Source organism: Uncinocarpus reesii, genomic scaffold, assembly GCF_000003515.1.
Source record: "Uncinocarpus reesii 1704 scaffold_1 genomic scaffold, whole genome shotgun sequence".
Taxonomy (NCBI): Eukaryota; Fungi; Ascomycota; class Eurotiomycetes; order Onygenales; family Onygenaceae; genus Uncinocarpus; species Uncinocarpus reesii.
The window spans coordinates 2,460,046-2,483,861 of record NW_003052500.1 but is presented as its reverse complement, the minus strand read 5'-3'; the positions used below and the strand labels follow the sequence as shown (position 1 = coordinate 2,483,861).

Genomic DNA, 23,816 nt, shown 5'->3' with positions numbered 1-23,816 from the left:
TTGAGACTCCCCATGTCAGAAGCTTAAGCACGTGAACTAAGGCGAAAGAGTACACCAAAGCACTTTTATGCGACCACGCCAACAATGGACGAGAGGAGGAAACGTAAAACCGAGCCGCCGCTGTTGACCAGATTAAAGCAAGAAGGTGGTATCATGGTGCCAACTAGCGCAACATTCGAGGCCCCAGTTTCCGGACTCAGGCCTTTTAAAGCAGAAGAGTGGGAGGAAGAAGATATCGAGCCTAGAGAAGAATTTACACCAGATGAACAGCTCGCTCTAATGCAGGCACAAGCTACACCTCGAAAGGCAGTCGTGAAGCGAAGGCCAGCAAGTCAGGGGAAAAGCGCGCAGCTTGCGTCCTGGTTCGTTATCTTTACACTACTGTCCAGCATTGGGCTGTGGTGGAGAAAAGAAAAGGTTGAGATAGGATACTGCGGTGTTGGCAAAAAGCACTGGTCTCTCGAAGGCACCAAGGTTCCCAAATGGGCAAACGCATTGGAGCCAAAATGCGAACCATGCCCACAACATGCGTTCTGCTATCCCAGCCTCGAAGCTAGTTGTGAGCAAGATTTTGTCCTAAAACCGCACCCGTTGTCTCTCGGGGGTTTGATTCCCCTGCCTCCGACTTGCGAACCGGATAGTGACAAACTACGCCGAGTCAAAGTTGTTTCAGATAAAGCAGTTGAAGAGTTGAGGGTACAGAGAGCAAAATATGAGTGCGGCGAGGCGAACAAGGATGGTAGTAAGAAAGTCACCTCTCCTAGGATGACAGCTGCCGAACTAAAGCAGCGAGTTAGCAAATCCAAACGAAAGGGCATGAGTGACGAGGAATTTGAGGAGCTCTGGAAGGGAGCGCTTGGGGAAATTGCTGGTAGGGAAGAGGTTACGGCTAAGACTCAAGGGTAAGCTACATTTTTCCTTTAGCGTTTGCTTGCTTTCCAGCAGTTGATTGTCCTTTCATGGCGAACTCTTTGATTTGTCCAATGTGGGGGGCGATATTTATTATTGATATCTTCTGACGTGGGAAGTTCGACTAACAGTAACGGACACGCATACACAGCCCGAGCTCGTCCCCGATCATCACGTTTAGCTCCTCCTCCCTCGCGAAACTCTCCCTCCCCTGCGCGGCCAAGCGGCACCTTCGACTCTCTCTCCTCGCGTATCGACTCCCTATTCTCATTTTAGTACTGTTGGCTTCTATCCTTAGCTATACTCGCGCTCAAATTCTCGCAAAGCGGTCCGATGCAGCTCGTGTTCCGTCTCTAGTTAGCATGACCCTGGACCGTTTGGCAACACAGGCTGCCTTACATGCACGTGGAGAAGCATTGGAGCCGTGGATATCAGCTGGACAACTCCGCGACGATGTTTTACGAGATGAGTTAAGGAGGAGTCGGCGAGAGCATCTTTGGAACCGTGTCAAAAGAATCGTCGAGGGGAACGCCAATGTGCGAGCATCTGTCCGAGAAGGGCGTGGCGGTGACGTGTCGAGAGTCTGGGAATGGATTGGCGGTATTCGAGCAATTGGCGGAGACTTGGAGTCGCCGAGCAATCGATTGGAAAGCTCAAGAGTCAGGTTTTCCTTGTTGCCACAGGAGTCTAAAGTCGCATCCAAAGAGATTCCAGAAGGCCGAGAGATGAAGAAATGGGATGAAGGCAGACCGGTTTACTGAGGTCATATTCATCCGTCTTTGTGTTTCTGGCGTGTGGATAGTGCTTCCGATTTTTGGGTCCATGTTCTCGATGACCGTCGGGTTGTTTTTTGACTGGTTCAATATCTCTTCCCCGGTTGTCTGGAGCCGGTTTTGTATTATTTGGGCGGAATTGTCAGTCTGGCTTTTGATTTCAAGTTTTTTGTCATTATAGTACAGTGAGGATATCCATTAAACTTAACTTCCCGAAGGCGGACTCACTTCTGGCTTCTGCTTTGCCGTGGTAAAGCGTAATCTTGCCAAATGGAAAACCCAACCAGCCTCGTGTCTACATATACTCTCCGGACACCGGTCTGCATTCATATGTGCACACAGAGGTGGGACCACCGGAAAATTGCTGGAGTTGCACGGGATTTGGGTGCGTTTGGTAAAAGTGGGCGTCCTGCAAAACTGGCCAAAAAATCGTACGATAATTCTTGTTCCCTGTACAGGCATGCCCCCCAGCAATTGTTACAAATATAAAAAGGCTGTAGGTACGTAGGTATTGAGATAGCAGTTTCATAGATTGTTCATTCAAGATATTGCGGACGCCATACAATACATTGCAGCAACATACAAGGATATCGACATAGATCCAAAAGGAAAAAGGATAAATTGGGACAATAGCCAAACAACAAAAAACGAAATCGATAATAGGTACTCGTGCTATGGCAACCAAAGCATCTGGATGTCACCACTCTGGCTTCGTCGTCGGTCCTCGTCAAGGATGGTGGGATTTGCCGTTGGCTGTCGACGCGGGACACTCTCGCACAACGGAGTCAAAAGCCTGCGCGACGTATTTGACGTTACTGGTAGTCACTGCAGAGAAAAGAACAGTCAGTTTTCCATGTCGTTCCAAGTCGTTCTACGGGCTGGGAGACGGTCCGGATGGAAACTGAATCCCTGTCACGCAGAAAAGAAAAGAAAAAAAGGCACATGGCGGGGTCACGCATCGTCGCATGGCGGACCCTGCATGGTGAAAGGGAACAAAAAAAAAGGAAAGAAAGGTGTGCAACTGACGTCCAGAAATCGAGATACGGCCCGAGTCCAGCATGTAGATGTGGTACTTTTGATTCAGAATACGGATCTGGTCCTTGGTCAGGCCCGTATAAGAGAACATGCCAATCTGGTTGATGATGTGCTCCCAGGTGCCCGGGGTATTGAGCCGTTTGAGTTCATCGTACAGAGCCCGTCGCATGGATTTGATCCGGCTGCTCATCGTGATGAGGTCTTGCTTCCAGGCGTCGCGAAGGGTCGGGTCGCCGAGCACGGCTGCTGCGATCCTCGCACCTGTTTTTATTTCGATTTGTTAGTGTGTGGGTAAGAATATATTTGCGATTGGCATGGACGGAGGGAGAGAGAGAGAGAGTTACCGTATGCTGGTGGAGTCGAGATTTCGCCTCTCTGCAGTTCCATGGCCTGCGATCTTGCCTTTGCCGCTGCGTCTGCGTTTCGACATACCAAGTGAATGGCGCCTACTCGCTGACCGTACAAACCCAGGTTCTTGCTGAAACTCTGCGCGACGCAGAGCTCCATACCGCGAGAAGCGAATTCGCGGATGGCGTACGCATCGTTGTTCAAGTCGCCGGACGCGAATCCCTGATATGCCGAATCGAAGAAGGGGAACAGGCCCTTGCGTTCGCAGAGGTCTGCGATCTTGAGCCACTGCGCTCTGGTCGGGTCGATTCCGGTGGGATTGTGGGCGCAAGCGTGGAGGAGAACGACGTCTCCTCGGGTGGCGTCCTTTTCCAGCACGGCCATCATGCCTTCAAAATCCAGCGATCGAGTTGGTGCATGGTAGTAGGGGTATGTGCGGCGCTCCACGGGGCTTCCAGTGGTGCCTGATGAGACCAGCTCCCAGATCAAGTGGTGGTTGACCCATGTTGGGTCGGAAATCCAGACCTTTCGCTTCTTCCCGTGCACCAAGGGAGGGAGGAAGTCTGCAAGAAACCTCGCTCCGATGTGGTTTGCGCCGGTTCCTGAGACGGTTTGCAAGCTGGCGATTTGGGCCGTATCTAGGGGCGAGTCTGCTCCAAACACAAGATCCCGAGCAAGAGCGATAAAGGGTGCGTAGCCCGCAATGGGGAGATATTCGTGATCGAAAGTCGGATCATCGAGGATCTGTGCTTCTGCCTGGGGTGGTGCCCTTGAGCCTTTGTCCGCACGAGTGCTTGAGGGAGAATGACTCACCTTCTTCACGGCCGGTAGCCTCCAGCTTTTGGCATCGTTGTCTCTGTATACACCAGCGCCCAGGCTCACTTTGTTTGGAAACGTGTCTGCGGCGAATGTGCCCATGAGAGCAAAGACCTCATCGTGTGGTGCAGTGGTCAACTGCGCGAACAAACTCTCCGGCTGCATGGGCGCCATGTGGTTCCGAGTGAATCTGAACAAAGCTGGATTTCTATATACTGGACTCGGGGATACTGCGTCGAAGGATATATTCCCTAATCTCGAGTCCGTGCGCAACGAGTTGTCGTGGAATAAGGATGCTGCATCCAGGGTGTTATTTACAAGGGAAATGCTGCACGCGGAGTTTTAGAGACACCGGCACAAAAAAAGCGCCCTCTCGGTCTATTTTAGCCTCCAGCAGACCCACGGAACTGAAAAGCAACAGCAGAAAAGCAGCTAAATCTGCAATCGAGTGGGTGCGGATACTGACGGTCAAGTCGCACGGGAAGCACGCTGCGCAAGAAATCTGGTTGCACAGGTGAAACTGACGTGAAAATCCTCGTTTTTGCTGGGGAGCTCTCGTGGATTCCAGCAGCGCTTCTGGCTTGCGCCTTGCCCTGACCATGAATTTGCCCCGGACCAGATATTTTCGCGGTTCTAAAAGGCGTTTTCCGTCCCATGTTTGCCACTGGGGAGACTGCCACCCAGCAAGTCAGTTACATAAGCGCGGTTTTGGCTGTCGGGTTGAATGCCGATTCGTTGCGCCGGCGCCATTCACCACGGTGATATCATCGTACGTGGGCACTGACGGGAGAAGAACAGGCAGAGCCGGGGTGTTGATGATTGTCGGGAGATCGAACAAGGAGGATTGATTCCTGTGATTCCTCTCGCCAAACCGCAAGCAGCAGGTATATTTCTTGATAAAAGTCATTCCTTGCTAACTTTCATCCATGGGGCGGAAAGGTTTGATCCCCTTTCCTCAGTTCTCGCCATGACCCACAGATAAAAGGCACGCGAGGCCTGACGGACCTACGAGGCTCGGTTGACGGGGTTAAAAGAGTCTACCCGCCAAAGGGCCTGTCATGCTAAACGCTTCACAAGTTGGGGATTGTTATTTCTGATAGCCACGGACGGGGTTCGCGCTTGCTATGCGGTCATCCGGTAGACGACGGGTTCTGGCCCTGGGAATGTACCCGAAAGCCACGCTCCCAGGGGTAACTAAAGCACAATGACACACAGTCATTCCCAGTCTTGTGGTGTTGTGGTACCAGATGACGCCGTATCACGTTGGAAAACATCAGGGTCCTCGAACAGTTGACGGCGCAATGGCATCGCTCACTGCTACAAAGAAGCTGCCTCGGGTTCATATGCCATTAGTTCTGCGCTGTTAAAGCGAGAGGAGCAGGAAAGATGGTGCTATGACCGACTGGATTCCGCACCTGATCTGGCCCTGTCGAATCAAGTGGAAGCAGCTTTGCCGTGTCTTCCGCGGGCTCCCAAAGGCCGTCAGAGTTTCCACCCGCATTTCCTGGAGCAAAAGCAGCGTTCTGGTTCGCATGCACGCAGCCACGCCCTGTCCCAATTAGGGCTCAGGGCTAGGGTTAATCTCCGCTCTCGGCGGGCCTATCCGCTTGTGGACTAGCGCCGGAACAAGAAATCCCGGAGATTTCCGCCTCCAGCCGCCGGTCAGATGACCTGCATCGCGAGCATCAAAAAGTCGCCGTGTTGAACGAGCTGGAGCGCACGAATGGGGCCTGAACTACCCGTTGGCAGCGCGCGGAAGGGTGCGAGAGGGCTGCGGTGGAACTCGTTCATCCCAGGAGACTGGTTTGTGTTGACAAATTACATCCGTGCAGGGCCGAAAGAGGTCAATCCCAACGACGTGGCCCTCTCGTTCGCTTCCTGTCTTGGTGCGCGATCACGACGGGAAATTGAGGGCTGGGGAACTGCCGGGTAATCTCAAGGATGGCGCATTGCCGATATTCTTTATGGAGCAGTATGAATGTGATTTGCGGGGATGTAAGCAATAATAAAGAATACAGAGTAATTAGTCAACTGCTTGAATGATTGCGAAGATTCAAAGCCGCTAAGAAAGGCAACAAGACTGTCTATTCTATCCGTATCCTTACTCCGTGTGACCGCAGAAAGGGTCGTTGGACGGGTCTTCATTCCGGATATATTCCAGAATATAGGCCTGGCGGTCTGCGATCTCTTTATCATACACATGCTCCAACAATGCCAGCATCCCATCTATCCCCGCGCTGATCCCAGAGGTAGTCCAGATATTCCCATCGACCACCCAGCGTGCCTTTTCGATCCAGTTGACCTTGGGATAGTGGGACGCGACTTCACTGAAACTGATCTTGTTGGTCGTCGCCTTCCTCCCGTCTATGATACCCGTGTGCGCGAGGATCCTTGAGCCCGTGCAGACGGTAAAGAGGTATTGCAGTCCTGGATACAGATCCTGGATAAGCTTTGATACTGGCTCCAAGACCCTTGGGTCTCTGTTGCCCACCCCCCCTGGAACGAGAAGAACGTCGATGTCTTTCGGCGGATTGTCGTATGTGTGCGTGGGGACCACGCTCTGGGAAACTGCTTGGTTGCGCTGCACGCCAGGCCTGGGGAGAGGATTAGTGCTCACGGGGTCCAAAGACGGGCCGATGATGTCGAGGCTGATTGGGCTGTGGTTCGCCAGTCCATTCAAGATGTCCAATGGGCCAAAAGTGTCCAAGGCCTGAAAGCCCGGGTAGAGGACAACGGCATATTTGACCGGGTGTTTGGCTGGATAGCCCATGTCAGTCTTGCGTTGTATCTGGTCTGCATGTTGCTTTGGGGATTCTCGCGGGAAGACAGAATAATAGCTGTTTCCGTACCTGCTGTGTTGCTACTCATGATTTATGGCTGCAAAGCTGAAAGTACTTTTATCAGCACTCCTATTCAAATCAAGACAAGAAGATAATGGCAGCTCACCGTGTTGATTCTGGATATTCTCAGCTTGACTGAATGCAACTGAGGAGACGTTGATCCTCGGCAAACAGGCAACAGTGAGAAGGTTGCTTGGTCATCTTTTAACTAATTAGTTAACTGTTGGTGACAGCCGCAAGACACGGACCTTGCTTGCGATCCTTTGTTAACCAACGCATTCCTAACAGACATCCGATTGATGGAAAATCTCTTCCACCGCGCGATTTTCTCTTTGAGCTATTCGCATATAACATCCCTGCCGGTTTCACGAGGGCTGGATGGATTCCCGCTGCATGAGCGACGTCCACTCCTGCAGCTGTCTCTAAAAGCTGGATCTCAGGAAACGGTCATTCCTCCTTCAACTGCCAGGTCCTGTCCAACAAAGAATCCTACCGGCTAGTCTGATTGGGCGTCTAGTCGCGAGTGATGACATCGCCTACACGGGCTTCCGTGATGATACCTGAGATGATGCCTTTATACAAGCGGACATGCATATGCAATGAACATTATGTCAAGCCAGCTGTTTTGCGTTTGGCGACGAATAGCCGCAGAGGCATTATTGGTCTTTTATTCTGATGCCGGCTTGGTGTGCTTGGTCTGGATGGCATCAGCACTGTCCATGTCAGAGAGGAAACACCGCAGTCTTTTCCTGCTAACTGGAGTTGCAACTGATTCGGCCTGATGAATGCCCACCCAGTGAATGTTTGCGATGCCCGGTCCAGGAGCCCAGCGCCAGGATAAATACTGGAATGGTCTGGCAGTTAATTTAAAAAATTTGTTATTGATAGGTACTGAATATCCAAATATGCAACGTTTCTGCTACAACTGATTGCATCTCATGTAAATTCAACTGGAGGTAAACCCCTTTCCCCCAGAGCATCGTTCACATCGCTGCGAATCTTCTGGAGAGCAGAGATCCAGGCATCTAACGGCTGTTGGCCGCTGGAGCCAAGTTTCACTGTCTCCAACGCATGGTCTTTATCGCTTGCGTCCTGGTCTAGTAACCAGCCAAACCACTGGGTCACGGCAACAGCCTTGGACACGTCTCTTTCTTCAAGGACCACGCGCTTCAAATACCTAGTAAGCGCATTTACGTCCTCCTCAAAAGGCCCCTCGGTTTTAAACGATTCGTACCACTCACTCAACGCTTCGCGAAGTTCTGGAAGCGAAGAGAGCTTCCGAGAAGTGAACGTCGGCTTTGGCGGCTGAGGGGGGAATTCGAGTACCTTTTGATCTGGTGGGCGATCGGTAGGTTTGCTCGACGTGGATTTGCGGGTAGCGGGTAAATTGAGTCCCGCCCGTTTTTGAAGACGGGAGCGTTTATGTTCTTCTATGACTTCGCGACGGATATCCTCCGGTAACGCTGAGAGAAACTCCTCCGAGATATTATCCTCCGCGTATTCCTCGACAAACGACGGCGCGCCAGGGCTCTCGCCTACTGCAGCTCCCGTGGATGAAGATGGCCGAGCCACAACAAAATTCGACTGAGTGAGGCTGGAGTTTCCTCCAGACTTACTGCCAATCTGCCTGCCGCGACCTCTACCAGCCCGAGTCTTTGTGGGGGTAAGGCTAGTCTTCGGCCGGATCTTACTTGACTCTGGCGACCCATGGCGCGTAGGCGTTTGGGGGGATTGCTGATAGTACCCCAGTATCTCTGTACGTACATCTTCTGGTAGGGCTTCTAAAGCCTCTGGATCAAGCTGCGACTGGGGAGGCAGCCCAAGAGGAGTCTGGGGCCGCGAAGAGCTCTTGGGAGGGTTTTCCACTTTATCAAGCTTTTGGCGCTTGTTCATAGAAACAAATTTTGACCGAATATCTCCAGGCAGCTCGGCGAGAACCTGAGAATTGGCTTGAGAAGGCAGGATAAACTGAGTACCGGTGATATTCAGCGGTTTCTGCAATTCATCATTCAAGATCGGTGCGGTTTGTATCGCGATGTGCGACTCTGCTTTTCTTGGTGTAGTTATTTCATCCAAATCGGGTGTAAAAGGTCGCTTTCGGGGACTCGACGCGTTGAAGTTCAATTGACGCTGGCTACTCTGCGCACCAGGAGCAGCATCAGGTTTCACGGGCTCTAGTTTAGTCATTTGCACGCCCAGTCCTCTCAGATCGCCAGGCGAGAAATTGAAACCTCTGAGAACCGAGATAGCTTCTCGCCCCAGTGATTCACTGGCATTGGTGGCGACGCCGAGCATTATGCTTTTGTTGAACGTATCACACTTTCCGTGTCCCAGATGCTTTGGCGGTTCCAAGGGTGCATCCAATGCTCTTCGCATGATCCTCATTGTCAACTGCTTCCCTTTGACCCCGTTTTCCACAAGTCTTCTATGCAGTTCATCACACAAGCTTTGCACAAATTCCTCTGCCTGCGCTTGCGTAACGAAGCGGATTCCCCAATTGATTTCTGCGGACACCGACTTCCGAGGTGCGACGTCCCCTACCTCTGCATTATCAATACCTCGTGCATAATCCCACAATTTAGCCCCCGTTTTGGGCCCGAGGCTTTGAATCAGTCTTTCTTTGGAGAGTTCGCGGATATCCTTGACGTATTTGACCCCTAGCTCTTCGAGCTTACCTCCCAAGCTATATGCTACTCCTGGCAGCTGCTGCACAGTGAACTCTCCGATGAAATCAAGCACAGCGTCCGGTTTGAGCTGAAATTGACCCGCTGGTTTTGCTTTCCGCAACGCAAGCTTGGCCTGCAAAATGTTCCCTCCGATCCCCACAGATACATCACACCCAGTTTTGCGCTTGATCGAATCACGTAAGCCCTGAGCGATTTCGTCTGCTTTTGTTTGTTCTCTCCAGATAGAGCTTTCAGATATGCCCTTCCCGTCAGAACTCGCCGCATCGAGACATAGCCTGGTGATATCGATCAAAGCTTCGTCGATGCTGACGCTCTGTACTATGCCGTCGATATCAAGTATTGCTTCATAGAATCTCCTGCTAGCGTCTTCATAGCCAGCATAGTCATAGGGAAGAACTTTTAAGTCAGGACACATCTGCATGGCACCCTGCATCCACATTCCATTTTTGATCCCAAAAGCCCGAGCTGGATAGTTGCAACTAGCTATTTCAGACCCTCCTCCTGTTCCGTGCGCGATGGCTACTGGTTTATCCACCAGTTCGGGATGTTTCCGAAGGGAAACGGCGGCAAAGAAACTGTCAAAATCAACGTGAAGAATATACCTTCGAGCCCCAGGAACGTTTGTTTTGACTGTACGACGGGAGGAAGCCCTTGCAAGTGTGGCCTCCTGCAGTTTTGCTTTCAACTCAGCCTTCCAGGTAGAAAGATGGTGAAGGCGAGACTCCCGATAATACTGTTTTATAAAATCCGGATTTGCTACACTCGAATTTCGCAGATGTGGAGCTGAAAGCAACTGTGCATTGTATTCTTCAGATGTTGTCGGCTCCTTACGACTCTCTGACTTTTGTTGCCGTGATTCATCATGTATGGTTTCCGGCTCAGGTTCCTGGCGGGTTCTTTGCCCGAAATCGTCTGGAATAACCGTGTCTTCAGCCAACGTTGAACCGTCAGTTACCTGGTATAACTTATCTTCATTGACAGAATCTGCGGTATTAGAAAGATCGTCGCCCTCTTCTGCCGTTTTGGGCTCGGGAGTAGGGGCTGCATTGGGCTCATGTGTGTTGGCATCAACGCCTTGCTGGATAAGGCGAGATCCATACCAACTCGTCTCCATTTGGTCACGATAACTAGATGACTGGCTTCTGCTCTGGCTTGTGAACCGGCCATCCTGATGAAACTGAAGAACCTTTTGAGAAGCCGCTTCAGAGACCACCCTAAATGAATCCCAAGGTAACAGTCGTCCGGAATTTATGCTTTCCACAACCCATGCTGGTTTCACAACTCGATAATTTCGAAACTCCTCGCGCTTCTTCGGAGTCAGGGAGCTGGCGATGATATGGGTAGCCGCGGTTTTGCCATCCAAGTACTGGAGGAAACCTCCGCCGTGACTGACGATAAGTCGGTGCAGGTCACTTAGAGACGGTTGGGTGTAGCCATTTACGTGTGCCACCACGCCTCGAAAAATCGGGGGGTTGTTGGGCGAGCTCGATCGTATCTCAGCGTCCAGATTCTGCAATTTCAACTTTTTGCGGCGAAAGTAATCTCCGAAGCCCCCAAAACTGGAAGCACCGTACTCCTCGCCGTCTTCGCCATCAAATACATCTATAATAGATTAGTTAAAAGAACTTCTACAGGCCATACCAAGGCTGAGTCTCACGGTTCTCAATCTTCTTCCGAACGGCGTTGGAACCAGATTCTAATCGAGAGCCCATGCTGGGGCCAGGGACAAGCAAAATTCATAGCCAGCTGCGCAAAATAATCAACCGTGCCACGGAGTCAGGGAGAATAACGTCCTCTTCCCTATCATCATCCTCAACTGGCCGGGAGCTGCTCGGTGGCGAGTCAACGGGTGACAAACGCGACGCGACGGGAAGCGCGCTCACGTGAAACTTGGGATCACATGAGCGCTAATCGCGGCTGGATGTGGATACCGTGCTAGTCCTAATCGAGCTTAGCCCAGCAGAGCAGCTTTTTTGCGGGTCTTCAGATTTTTGTTTATTCTTTTTTTTTTTTTTCTGGTCTGTTTCTCTCTCTTTCTCGCAATCGTGGAGCAGGGTATCCCACTTGGCTAGCTGCTGAATAGAGACTACGGATACTTCTTGATCAAAAGCCTTTCTTGTCCAGCAGTCATGTCCGGAATTCAGCCAGTCGCCCTGTACGCGGCGAGGGTCCCGCCAGGTGGTGTCATCGTGGCCGCGGTGCCCAATGCTGCTGCAACAGTATGGTTTTGGTTTCTATAAGGAAGCGAGGATACAGTTGTGCTGATTGAAGTGACTAGTGCCGTATTACCATGGCAGCTATCGATCCTGACGCCCTGCCAGAGTACGAGGACGAGGCGAGCTCCAATAAGCCACCCCGCGCGACATTGAGGATCATTCGAGCTCCTCCGGGTGTAGGCTTTGATGAGGACGATGAGGATGACTCAGATTATGATCTTGAGGATGACGATGAGTCTTCCGACGATGAAGCAAATGGTGGACCCAGTGATCTCACCAAGGCTAAATTGGCCAAGCAAGCTGCCAAACTCAAGGAAATGGAAGATGCGATGGACGAGGACGACTCCGATTCCGATGGGGATGATGTTGATCTCAAGGCCGCCATCTCGAAGCTCATCAAAGGAAAGGACAAGGTGACCGACGATGACGGCAGCGAGAGCTCTGAAGGTCTCGAACTAGATGAGGCGGTTGTCTGTACATTGGATCCTGAAAAGGTAAGTTCTTTATCCTACCTAGGTTCCTAACATTTCCCTGACACCGGCAGCATTACCAACAACCGCTCGATTTTGTCATCACTGAAGATGAGCGCGTTTTCTTCAAAGTGACCGGCACTCACGCCGTCTATCTCACCGGAAACTTCGTTGTCCCTCTCGATCAGGCCGATGAGGACGAAAGCGACGAGGAAGACGATGACTACGATGACTACGACCTGTCGCCAGATGAAGACGAGCTTGCTCTCATGGGAGAAATCGACGAAGAGAGCGACGATCTCGACGATATGGCAAATCCTCGAATCATGGAAATCGACACCGATGATGACGAGAAGGTCTCTTCTAAGGCTCCTAAAAAGGATGGCAAGGGCAAGAACAAGCGCCCTGCTGAGGACTCAGAAGAGAATTTGGACGATATGATGTCAAAGACCATGAAGCCTGCCACAAACGGGGAACCCCCACTCAGCAAGAAACAACAAAAGAAGCTCAAGAAGAACAACGGTCAGGCTGTTGAGGCGCAGCAGCAAGCTCCCGCCGCTGCAAAGACGGACAAGAAGGTCCAATTCGCCAAAAACCTTGAACAAGGGCCAAGTGGTTCAGCGCAGCAGAAAAAGGAAGCTCCCAAGCAGGAAGAGCCTAAATCCACTGTCAAGGAAGTCCAGGGCGTGAAAATCGAAGACAAGAAAACAGGCAAAGGCCCTGTAGCCAAGAAGGGCAACAGAGTGTCGATGCGTTATATCGGCAAACTTGAGAATGGCAAAGTGTTTGATTGTAAGTTGGCCTTTGGATTTGGGGACCCTATGACTGCCAATTTCTAACATGTGTTTTTTCAGCAAACAAAAAAGGGAAACCGTTCTCTTTCAAGATCGGCGCCGGCGAAGTGATCAAGGGATGGGATATTGGCATTCCCGGTATGGCGGTTGGCTCCGAACGACGGATTACAGTCCCATCTCATCTTGCATATGGCAAATCCTCCTTGCCCGGAATTCCTGCCAATTCCAAGCTCATTTTCGATGTAAAACTTCTTGAAATCAAATAGGCTGATTTCGTGCACTTTCGAGCCAGAGTTGGATTGGACCAGATCATTGTTTTTTCGCAGTAATATCCCCTACCAAAAGAGTAACCTCATTCGTCGGCGTTTACTTTTGCTGTTTGTTTTCTATTCTTGGAGATATCCCCTGTGGCTTCGCAGTCCGCATGCTTGAGCTTCAATAAGGGTTTCTCGTAGAGATGGTTTAGAATACGGCTGGGATGTTACGGAATGGACTGCTAATCTTGCAAGAGTACTACTATTTGTTGATATCGTATTATAGAAATTGTGTGCAGTAACTAGAGATGCTATCCACTCGCACGCTTCGGCGATTCTCATGGGTGGTGAGTGAACGACAAGTCACCCACCAATTCAACACTCGCAATCCATCTACACCAAGTGCAATCCTATCCATATCACACAATGGGGGATCGAGCCTTTAAGTCAATGAATATCGAAAGCCAATATTGAAATATTTAGGGATATCGGTTATGGCTTCTCCTGGACTCGAATCGTCCGACACCTGCCTCCCGGCCAGACAGTGAGCTGTCCCCCAGGCTCCCAGGACTGCTCAGATCTCTTCAGTTCTCGTTGATATCCGAGGCATTCAGTTGCTTGAGGCCATCAGCATGCGGCCAGCAGCGCTTTCCTCCTGGTACTACGCGGTCTCGACTTCCCGCCGCCAATCCAGGCTTGTTCTTGCTTCAGGCCCAACGCCGGGGTGGATTCTGAGAGCATGATGGCTTTCTGCTCCTTTCTCCTGTCTACTCCCGTATCTCAGGGTGTAATACTCTTTGAACACGCCGGTGTGTATGCATTACTTCTTTCATTAAAACAAGAGGCGAGCTGGACCATCTCGACCGTCCGCTGGCTGTCGTTCTCTATATTCATAAATGATATCGCTTCTACGACGCTACCATGGTCATCCAACGGAGGACAATTACATCCTCCAAGACCTTCCTTGATCATCTAGCGCCCCATAAACGGGCTGGTTGTCACGCGGAGGATTCCGAGCGTTTGGACAATTCGGTGACATTGGCCTCTGAAAGTTCTAGCGGGTCCTCTCGGAGCAAAGACAGTGTACGGAGCTTCTTTAGAAGAAGCGGCTCGAAGCTGCTGTCAATACTGAAGCTACGGAGTAATGACAGTGGAACGGGTGACTAGAGTCCCAAGCCGCCCCTTGATGTATAGCACGATGTTAACTACTTTTTAGATGACAAGTTGCTGGGGGTCTTCCAGCCAGCGCAGAATGAACCAGGTAATAGTCTACTTTTGCAGGGCGGAGTGTATGGCGAAGATGATGGCGAGCTGGACGCTGCTCCTGCCATGTTGCTGGCGCCACCTAACACATTGAGGCTATCCAGAGACAGGGCATTTCGTTCGCACGGAAGCGGAAATCTTGCGAATCAACGCCACTCTGATAGATGCCACCGGCCTTGCGAGGCGGAAGGCACAGACGGCAAACTCTCGACCTTCTATGTCCCCAGGCGACATTCCAGTCCTGGACTCGCACATATTTTATCTCATAAACTCTCCACAACTTTCGGTCACCCTACCATCATCCACCGTGCGGACCTCCGTCAAAGGCCGGAGATTCCCGACTTTTCTTTCAGTGCAATCTCGTCTACTGTACTTGACCTACAGAAACTGGGAGATAATACCCAGGATGATTCAGATTCTTCGTCGTCAGCCCGCAGCGGGTCGTCCCCCAGGACCCAATCCACAAATCCAACTTCCGATGGTGACCCGTTAGCTTCCATTCCAAAGAATTCCAACAAGGGGGGCCGCAATCGCGGTCAAACACCTCCAGGCTCTACTCCAACTAATGATAAATCGTGCCAAGCGGACAGGATAACTCCTTCGATTCTCACAGTTGAGGCTGCTGCGTCTGCAAGAATCTTTTTTGAAATTTATTTCAATGAACTGTTTTCTGGAGAGTCCCCACGTTTTGAGCGTCGACGCGAACTTGAAGAAAGACTATATTTCTCCAACCTTTCTACACAAGAACGTGCTCGAGCAAAATTAGCATGGTATCGGCAGGAGAGCGAGCATCTTCGACAAGACCGTGTCTTAAAAAGCTGGTCAAATTGCACAAGAGTTAGAGAGAGTATCTCTGTCGCTGGCTATGAAGTTATCAAGGCTCTTGGGAAGGGTAGTTTTGGCGTTGTTCGCCCTTGTGAGGGAAAAACAGCCCCTGAATGAGAGTGAAGAGACTTCAAGGTTAGAGTCCCATGGAGATCAAAGCCACAGGAGGTCAAGTACCCTTGACGTTTTGAAATCTGCTGTTGAGGGCACTAGAAGTTCTCGTCGTAAAGAACTAGACCAGACGAAAAGAGCCGTTTTCGCAATGAAAGTCATTAGAAAGTCGGATATGATACGAAATTGTCAGGAAGGGCATCTACGAGCAGAAAGAGACTTTCTCGTTGCATCGGCAAAATCTCGCTGGATCGTTCCGCTTATTTCTAGTTTCCAGGACGCCCATAATCTCTATCTCGTCATGGATTTCATGATCGGTGGGGACTTCCTTAGCCTATTGATAAGGAAGAATATCTTGAGTGAAGATATTACCCGATGGTATATCGCTGAGATGATTCTTTGCGTGGAAGAAACTCATCGTCTCCGGTGGATACATCGAGATATCAAACCTGATAATTTCCTTATTTCTGCTTCAGGCCACTTAAAGATATCTGATTTTGGGCTTGCTTTTGACGGACATTGGTCCCACGATCAAACATATTTCATGAACCAAAGACAGTCATTAATGTCGAAGCTAGGAATACAAGTCGAGGGGGACAATAAAGACAAAAAGGCAGCTTATGAAGTCGCGCAAGCTGCTGCCCCTGGGGCGGCAAAGTTGGAACCCGGTAGGACTCACGACCGACCGCCTTCGATTCCCGGCCCAGGCCCGAACGATGATATCCTTCGCTGGAGAAACCGAAAACAAAGGAAAAAGCTAGCCAGAAGTGTTGTGGGAACCAGTCAATACATGGCGCCGGAGGTCATCAAAAGTGAGCCTTACGACGGAAGATGTGACTGGTGGAGCATTGGGATCATTCTGTATGAGGTGCGCCCTTTTGTGCTAGGCTCCCGCATTGCTGATGCGTACTTGCTAAAATACATCAAGTGTCTATACGGCTTTACTCCTTTTGCGGCGAAAACAAGAAATGATACCAAAAAAAGGATCCTCGTAAGTTGATTCAATCGTCTGACATGTTGCATTCGTCGCTAATGCGCTCCAGCACCACTATCAAACACTTTACTTCCCTACGGACCGACCCTCTGATGGCCTTATCTCTGACGATGCCATTGATTTAATTATGCGGCTACTGCAAGAAAAGGAGTATCGCCTTTGTTCCGAAAAATATATTCTTAATGATTTTGTCCATTCGGGAAGGATACCAGGGGAGCTACTCAATTTCCCGTCCGACAAAACCGTTAAAGGCTATCGTGGTTATTACGTCTATTCGGATGATGCCGCTGATATCAAAACTCATCCCTTTTTTAAGAGTATTCGATGGGACGAACTTCACTACCGTACTCCCCCATTTATACCAAAAGTTAAGGGCTGGGAAGACACAAAGTATTTTGAAGGCGAACTGGTGAGCGATGCTCCGGATGGGACAAGCGAAGCGAGCCCTCCTGAAGAAATAGATCCTGCAGACGAAGCTATCAAAGCCCAGCTGGACAGCTCCAATGCGGGTGTCAAATCTGGAGGGAAGTCGAAGAGTAATGTGCTGGCTGGCCTTGCAGTCACCTTTCAGAATAAACCCCCTAAGAAGAAACGAGAGAAAAAGCGCGCTCGAGATAAGATCTTACGGGATGAACAGATGGGGAAAACTGCTTTGGAGATGCGAAAGAGAACGGCCTTTTTAGGATATAGTTATCGGCGTCCCAAGGATGTCCTTCTTGCACTTGAGCCGGAACGAAGCTAATAGCCTATCCGAACTCAAAGGCAAGGTGGAAGCTTACTGTCCGTCGCTCAAAAATCGTATACCCGGGCTTTTAGTGTGCTTTTGTGAGCGCGGGTTCTCCTTCCACATTGCGCTTTGTCTGATTCCTTCAGGCGTTTATTCCTCAGCAGGTTCTTGGCTTCTATGCCAGCCGTTTGCCCAAAGCAACGATTGATCAAAAATCCCACGTCGTTCCCTGCGAAGGATCGTAGTCGTCTTGGGATAATGTCAGGAAATAGGCTGAATAGAATATTTTTACGACTTCTCACTTATATCTGGAACCATTGAATATGAGGAAGCTAAGGGAGACTTGACAAATTTTGGATGGTATACATATACATCCTTAATACGTAGCGAAAATATCCACAAAGCACATCTAGAAGTGCAGCCATCTAACCTCAGGGACGTACTAAATATATCATCATTTGGCGGACAAAATAAAAGAAGGGTATCTAAAAATAGAGAATGCTTAAGGATAGGAAGACATAGTAAGCTAGGGTGCATTTGGAGATGGTGCTTAGGGAGCCGGCGCTCCCATCATGAACGCGGTTGCGTTCCCGCCATCTTCAGGTTTCATCGTCCCGTTGAGAAGAGGGCAGAGTCTAAGAAAGTATAAGTTGGTGGTTTGCTCTTGATTATCATTCCACCTACAAGAGGTGATGGAGGGAAAGGGGAGTCATACTTTTTATTCGTTTTGATATGTCCAACCTGTCCACAATTGGCGCATTTCCGCTGTGTAGCACCTTTCGGTGCGGCGGTGGGTGCGGGAGAGTTGGCGGTCTCTGGGGAACCTTCCCTGGGTTCGGTCATAAGTGACTTTTGTTTCTCGCGGGCATGGCGACGCTCCTTGTTGCGCTGTAGACGTTGGAGTTCGTCTTGGATACTGTGGGGTGGGGATTTCATGGTTAGCGATATGGCAGAGCTACTATGACTGTGAGGAGTGTGACATACTGTTTCATGCGACGAGCGTCCGTTTCGGGATCGCCGGTTGGCACCATGTCGGCGGCACTAGAGTACAAAATTAGCCAATCGAATAAAAATGAAACAAGTAATCGGAAGGGCACGTACGATAATTCCCTGAGTTCCGCTTCGTACCGCTGCTTCTGATACTGTTTGATGACCCTCGGGTCTTTAACGATTTCCTGGACTTCTTCGATCTGTCCCCTAGAGTTTCTGACCTGGCGAACAATTCTCATGACTTTGTTGGTTTGACTTGACGTACTTAATCTGCTAAACTGGCTGGTCGTCTCGTCATCGCGGCGCCCTGGTAGAGGGGTGCGTCGTTCTAAGCCAGAGGATTTTCCAAACAAGTCCTCAGCTTCGTCGACGTCGATATCACTTTCAGCATCAGAATGCTCAATTGTCGATGACAAGCTTTTCTTCTGGCTTTCCCAAATCCTGCGAATAGAGTCTTCATACGACTTCTGCTGGCGTGCAACATTATAACTGTGCCCGCCCAGTTCTTTGAGTCTTTGGGCATCGAGTTTGTCTTCAACACTTTCACCCACCGCTCTAAACCCTCCTTTCATGGACGTCTTGATGAAACTAAATCCTTCTCCTCGGCCTGTCGGGTCTCCTTCACCATGCAACTGTAGCATCGCCTTTCCTTGAGAAGCAAGAAGAAAGTTCCGTGTAGCTTTCCATGGGGCGAGTTGTTGCTCTAAACTATCACCTTCTTTATCTCCATCGTCGTCTTCATCCTCCTCACGGTCATAGCCTGCATCATGAAGATATTGTAAACCGACCTGCATCGACTCAAGAAGGCAGATGTCTTCAGGCTTGACATAACCCCGTAAGACATCTTCGTCCGGTATGGGTTCTCCGGGTTTCATCTCCCATTCCTTGTGATCCTTCGAAAATTGCAAAAACTCTTTCATCTTCTGGCGGTTTTGCATATCAGTCGACTCGGGGAAATGTTCGGTGATATCGGCAACACTGACTCTGTGGTTGCGGTTTTTCCGAATTTGGCGATAACAAATCATTTTTAGACGATTCTTTGCTGCAGTTGTGACCTTCCGCGAATGAGGTCCTGGTACGTCAACAGACGGAAACTGTTGCCCTGCGACGTATAGATTTTCAATATTTCTTAGATAATAGCTTGCACCGTCCACACCAGTGCTATTTCTGACAACGAGAAAATCGGTGTTTTTCGACTCTTGTCGGAAAACGGGAGCAAGGAACATGCCTGTGGCAATTGCAGTCGTGGTCTCTCCCGGATCAACGTGACCGAATGTGGAAAAGGGGCTTTTATCCTCGGGAAGAAGCACTGCAGTCTCTCCGATTTCGCCTTTGGGACGCATGGAGTCCTCGGCATTTTTCTTGCGATAATAATTGATCACGCGACTTCCCATCCCAAAATTTGACATCATCATAGGATGTTCTTCAGAGTATTCGAGCAGTAAAACATGCGAGTTATCCGCCAAAGACAAAGATTTTGTTGAATCATAGAGAGATTTGGCATCCTTGCCTTTTTGGTGCTTCCGCTTGATCACGGCCGGCTTTTTGAAGGTGATAGGGAGGTTCGGGAAGAAAGTGAGAGCAGGACGATGAAAAGATCGAGCCTCCTGCCTCGCGAGCCTTGTCTTATAGTAGGGCCACTGGAGTCGCACTGCAGGCATACTATGCTCCAGAACAATATTGCCAAGCGTACTGCGGACCTTGTTTTTATGATTCTCTTTCAGCATCTCATAAGCTTCGTCATTTGATATATTATAGCGTTGCATCATGCGTTTTGTGGAATTGTCGGTCTGGGTCCTAGCGCTTCCAAGTTTCGTTTCCTGGACTGATGGTTCTGGGGTTATTTCGTCGAGCAAAAGACGGGGATCATTCATATCGAGAATAATCCGTTTGGCAAGCTTAGCAGTAACCTCCGCAGGGTCGTCTAGTAAAGGAAAGTCGATGTGAGAAAGGGCAAGGTAATCGGCTGGGCCTTTTTCTAATTTTCGTTTTTTGGCTGGAGGCGTTGTTTCAAAAAGCCAATCATCCTCCTCTTCATTGAATTCACCATCTGGAGCAGGCAGGTGGTTTTGATCAGGTCCTTCTTCATCCGAGATTGTGTCCTTGAAGTCCCAGTCCGCACAAATAAATTGTAAGTCCTGCATAGTAACCCCTCCGGGAAGCTGCTCATCCCAATCATCCTCCTCTAGATCCATGATATCATCAAGGGTATCGTCATCTTTCGGAGGGGGACTAATCATGATGACAGACGGTGAATCTGGCTCTGAAGCCTGCTTCGTTAGTTTCCCGGTAGAACGAAACATGCGCTCCTGATCTTGCGCAAACTCGAGTTTTAATTTTGTAGGCAAAATCCGCTTGGGTGGTTTCAGCGGCGTCTTGCCGATGTAATGTGATTTTTTCGGAGGGAGGAGTTCTAGGAAGCGCGGCATAGCATCGCGATTGAATTTAGGCCACAGGGACGCCAGTAATTCTTCATGATTCTCCGGTGGTGCTGGGGGGTTATCTGGCCCGTAAGCGGACATGGCAAATAGAGCCTGTTGTAGCTGGTACTGTCGAAGCGTTTCTGGGTCCATATCTGTTGGAGTTGGAGATCTTTCTTTTCCGTCATCACCAAATATCATGTCCATATCATCTACCGGCGACTGCAACCCCGATTCACCAGGCGCAAGCTGTGTCTCCTGCGCACGTCCGAACCCCCCATGCTTATCCGCCTCCGCCGCGACAGGTGATGACGGTACGTCTCCGAATAAATCATCAAGTTCGTCTCCTGGGGGCTGCCGGGAAAATTCGGTGTCAAGGTCTTGGGTGAAGCTATCCCAGCCCTGGCCCTGCTGAACAGTTTTGTCTTCGGCATCTGGATGTTTGGACGGCTCTTCGTCCGGGAGGTCGTCATCATCTTCGATATCTTCATAATCCACAGCATCATCCGCTTTTTCCCCGGGATCTAACTCTCGGCTCATGAATTCGAGCTCCCTGGTGCCGGTGGGGGAGTTCAGCTCCCGCATAAAGGTATCGAAGGGGTCATCCGCTGGCTTGAGGCCATCGGGCTGCGGGGGTTGAGACATTTCGGCGAGTCGCAAATGTGTAATACTTTCGGATATCTGGCGATCCTGCGCCAGAGGTCTATGAAGCGAAAAAGAACGTCTGAAAGCTCGGGTAGTGTGGGGAGCTCAAGCGGAACAGGCAAAGTAGTCAGTCAGCACATGAGGAATCATCAAGAGTCCCGCGCCTGTTAGCATCGAAAAACAGCATAGAATAAGAAGATAAAGAAAAAAGCGTATTAAATGAGCTCAGCAATCAGCAAGACAGTCGAGGAACAAGCTGGGTGAGATGCCTGGTCGCTACTGAGCTGCTTGTGAATGCGAATTCTAGATATCACGTGACCATAGCCGGAGCTTTCCAGCTTAGTCAGCAGTGGCTGGTTAACACAGGGGATTGTTGTTATTCAGGAGCCCATGAGGACAATACAGAATGGACTGAATGATTTCTATTCTTGTTCAAGTTTCAAGTCTCCATAATAGATACATAGGGCTTTGCTAGCACCATCCATACAGTAGTGCATGGCTGTCGTCTTCCTCCCATCCTTGACGAGCGCTGCGAGCTGCCGTAAATCAGAACTTCTAGGGAGGAAAAGCGCTATGTCTTTTGTCAGGGCTGAGAACTCCGAGTAGATAGTCTCGATCGAGTAGGGCTCCATGGTGGATAGATTAAACACAGAGTCGGATTGATAGCCCGGGCCTAGGATGTAGCGTGTTAGCGCCAATGAAGGGCATATGTCCTCAGAGGGTGGGATTCTTCAGTCAACTCACCACCCCAAGGCGGGCTTGCAAAAATCACGCTATATGGTCCCAGGTCTTTCAGGTAAAGCCGGATCGTCTCAAAGCAGTCTCCCTCAAACCAAGTGATTTTGTCCTCGACCCCGTAAATCTTCGCATTGTGCTTTGCACATTGAAGGACTGCAGGGTCCTTTTCAATCGCGTAGACTCTTTTCCATTTATTAGAGCGTGCGAACGCGATTGCGTTCCCCCCAACGCCCGCAAATGCATCGATCATGATACATTTCTTTAGGGACCGTGCAGCCGCCACATGGTCTGCTATTTTGCTTCAGAGCATCATTAGTTAGCGCGTTTTCGTTAAGTGATGCGGAAAATCAATACATACGTAGCAACGGGCTCTGGAGTGACTCCAAACCAGGCGTCGTCGGTTAACCAGACACCGTCATCGTACTTGGAGAAGATATTATAGCGCTGTGCCCAGTACCTACAATGCCCAATTAGTACTTCTACCTATTCAATAGAGTAAAGGACTCAGTACTTTTGAATATCCTGTGGTACATCATCACGGCTGTTGTAGTGTTTGACCTCCGGTGGAGGCACTTCGCCCTCAACACTCATCTCGCCGCCTCGCTATCATTCATGAAGCAGATTTCCCTATCCGTATCGAGCAATCATAATGGTAAAACTTTGGGCGTTTGGTATTGCTCTACCAGTCAAGGAAGACCGTCGCCGTCTCGTGCTATAACCGGTCGCCCGTGGTGCTGTTAGAAGAACACACTTTTTGAGTTCGAGCTCTGGTGCTGATGTCACCAGCTCAAGGGACACCTTTTGACTGTGAAGCGACAACAGCCCAAAATCCCAAGCGAACCCAATCGCTTTCTGATTGCAATTGTTAGATCTCACTTGGTTTGCTATCGAGTATCCTGTCAAATGTTCGGCGCATTAAATCGCTTCATTGGAAGGCTAGACTCGGATTCACCCAAGCAGCCAAACAGCACCACAGGAGACAGCTCGTACGGCTTCCAGGTGCTGCGGAATAAAGACCCAGAGCTTCCCCTAGAGCCTTGGTTTGATTTTATAATCGGGATAAATGGCCGACTTATAGTGAGTCACCTTCTCCCGTCTCAGAGAGCTTACCGGTTCACAAGAGCTCATCTATGCTTACAGGAAGATCCCGACCCTCATCTATTCGCGACTGAAGTGCGCAATTGTGCTGGGGCAAGTGTTTCTTTGCAGATTTGGAGCGCAAAGGTATCTATGATTTTAGCCCTTACTGTCCGCGGTACTCACCCGTAAAATCCTAGGGCCAACGAACACACAGCGTTGTAATACCGATTCAATCAGAGAAGCCAACGTTAGGGCTCACTTTACAACTCGCACCTCTCTCTTCCACCCAGCACATATGGCATGTGCTGTCGATACCTTCGCCACTTAGCCCTGCCTACCTAGCCGGCCTTCTGCCGCATTCGGATTACATCCTAGGAACGCCGAGTGGGACGCTGAGGGGGGAAGCAGCGCTTGGGGAACTCGTGGAGGACCACCTCAACAGAAGTCTCACTTTATGGGTATACAATAGCGAGTTCGATGTCGTTAGAGATGTGGAGATAGTACCCAACCGGAACTGGGGCGGGGAAGGCGCTCTTGGTGCGGTGCTGGGGTATGGAGCGCTCCATAGACTGCCCGTCGGTCTCGGGGAGGAGGTCGAAGGGCCCGGGGAGGTAGTCTTCGATTCAAGAGATAAACCTACAGATCAAGCTCGCCAATCGCCAAAATCTGTGGCTGGAGGTCACTTCTTAGTGCCGGCGGAAATGCCGTCTCTACGCCCTCTTTCACCACAGACGAGCGGACCGATACCCCAAGTTGCGCGGACTCACGGCCGCCACGGCCGCAAAGCTCGGCACGCACATGCTGCGCCGGCTTCATTTGACGATTACTTCCGTGAAAGCGAACAGAAGAGCAGAGAACAGGACTTTGTGCCGTCGCCGGCT

The 23,816-nt window shown here is 50.2% G+C and overlaps 9 protein-coding genes across 9 annotated transcripts in view; 4 read left to right on the top strand and 5 right to left on the bottom strand.

Annotated features, from left to right (window-relative positions):
* Nucleotides 1-1,670, top strand: part of UREG_01032 (uncharacterized protein) — a gene marked incomplete at both ends in the record, with an annotated part of 2,369 nt that extends 699 nt beyond the window's left edge. Inside the window, 2 exons of the mRNA XM_002541470.1 lie at nucleotides 49-902; nucleotides 1,061-1,670. Coding sequence (XP_002541516.1) covers nucleotides 49-902; nucleotides 1,061-1,670 — 1,464 coding nt within the window. The remainder of the gene's footprint in view (nucleotides 1-48; nucleotides 903-1,060) is intronic.
* A 739-nt stretch (nucleotides 1,671-2,409) lies between these two features.
* Nucleotides 2,410-4,055, bottom strand: UREG_01031 (uncharacterized protein; the record flags this gene model as incomplete). Its single annotated transcript, XM_002541469.1, has 3 exons — nucleotides 2,410-2,507; nucleotides 2,709-2,978; nucleotides 3,185-4,055. 3 exons carry the CDS (start codon nucleotides 4,053-4,055, stop codon nucleotides 2,410-2,412), a joined length of 1,239 nt encoding a protein of 412 aa, XP_002541515.1.
* Nucleotides 4,056-5,182: 1,127 nt separating this feature from the next.
* On the top strand, nucleotides 5,183-5,499 carry UREG_01030 (uncharacterized protein; the record flags this gene model as incomplete). The annotated part of the gene is made up of 2 exons (XM_002541468.1): nucleotides 5,183-5,218; nucleotides 5,251-5,499. The coding sequence occupies 2 exons, from the start codon at nucleotides 5,183-5,185 to the stop codon at nucleotides 5,497-5,499; spliced, it is 285 nt and encodes a 94-aa protein (XP_002541514.1).
* A 483-nt stretch (nucleotides 5,500-5,982) lies between these two features.
* Nucleotides 5,983-6,749, bottom strand: UREG_01029 (uncharacterized protein; the record flags this gene model as incomplete). Its single annotated transcript, XM_002541467.1, has 2 exons — nucleotides 5,983-6,638; nucleotides 6,731-6,749. 2 exons carry the CDS (start codon nucleotides 6,747-6,749, stop codon nucleotides 5,983-5,985), a joined length of 675 nt encoding a protein of 224 aa, XP_002541513.1.
* A 908-nt stretch (nucleotides 6,750-7,657) lies between these two features.
* Nucleotides 7,658-11,120, bottom strand: UREG_01028 (MUS42 protein; the record flags this gene model as incomplete). Its single annotated transcript, XM_002541466.1, has 2 exons — nucleotides 7,658-11,010; nucleotides 11,066-11,120. The coding sequence occupies 2 exons, from the start codon at nucleotides 11,118-11,120 to the stop codon at nucleotides 7,658-7,660; spliced, it is 3,408 nt and encodes a 1,135-aa protein (XP_002541512.1).
* A 578-nt stretch (nucleotides 11,121-11,698) lies between these two features.
* UREG_01027 (uncharacterized protein) lies at nucleotides 11,699-13,154 on the top strand (the record flags this gene model as incomplete). The annotated part of the gene is made up of 3 exons (XM_002541465.1): nucleotides 11,699-12,118; nucleotides 12,169-12,886; nucleotides 12,949-13,154. The coding sequence occupies 3 exons, from the start codon at nucleotides 11,699-11,701 to the stop codon at nucleotides 13,152-13,154; spliced, it is 1,344 nt and encodes a 447-aa protein (XP_002541511.1).
* Nucleotides 13,155-14,063: 909 nt separating this feature from the next.
* Nucleotides 14,064-17,077, top strand: UREG_01026 (uncharacterized protein; the record flags this gene model as incomplete). The annotated part of the gene is made up of 4 exons (XM_002541464.1): nucleotides 14,064-14,225; nucleotides 14,367-15,175; nucleotides 15,285-16,332; nucleotides 16,385-17,077. 4 exons carry the CDS (start codon nucleotides 14,064-14,066, stop codon nucleotides 17,075-17,077), a joined length of 2,712 nt encoding a protein of 903 aa, XP_002541510.1.
* Nucleotides 17,078-17,668: 591 nt separating this feature from the next.
* Nucleotides 17,669-21,117, bottom strand: UREG_01025 (uncharacterized protein; the record flags this gene model as incomplete). Its single annotated transcript, XM_002541463.1, has 3 exons — nucleotides 17,669-17,978; nucleotides 18,047-18,103; nucleotides 18,164-21,117. The coding sequence occupies 3 exons, from the start codon at nucleotides 21,115-21,117 to the stop codon at nucleotides 17,669-17,671; spliced, it is 3,321 nt and encodes a 1,106-aa protein (XP_002541509.1).
* A 688-nt stretch (nucleotides 21,118-21,805) lies between these two features.
* Nucleotides 21,806-22,446, bottom strand: UREG_01024 (uncharacterized protein; the record flags this gene model as incomplete). Its single annotated transcript, XM_002541462.1, has 3 exons — nucleotides 21,806-22,154; nucleotides 22,214-22,312; nucleotides 22,367-22,446. 3 exons carry the CDS (start codon nucleotides 22,444-22,446, stop codon nucleotides 21,806-21,808), a joined length of 528 nt encoding a protein of 175 aa, XP_002541508.1.
* Between the last annotated feature and the right edge of the window lie 1,370 nt (nucleotides 22,447-23,816).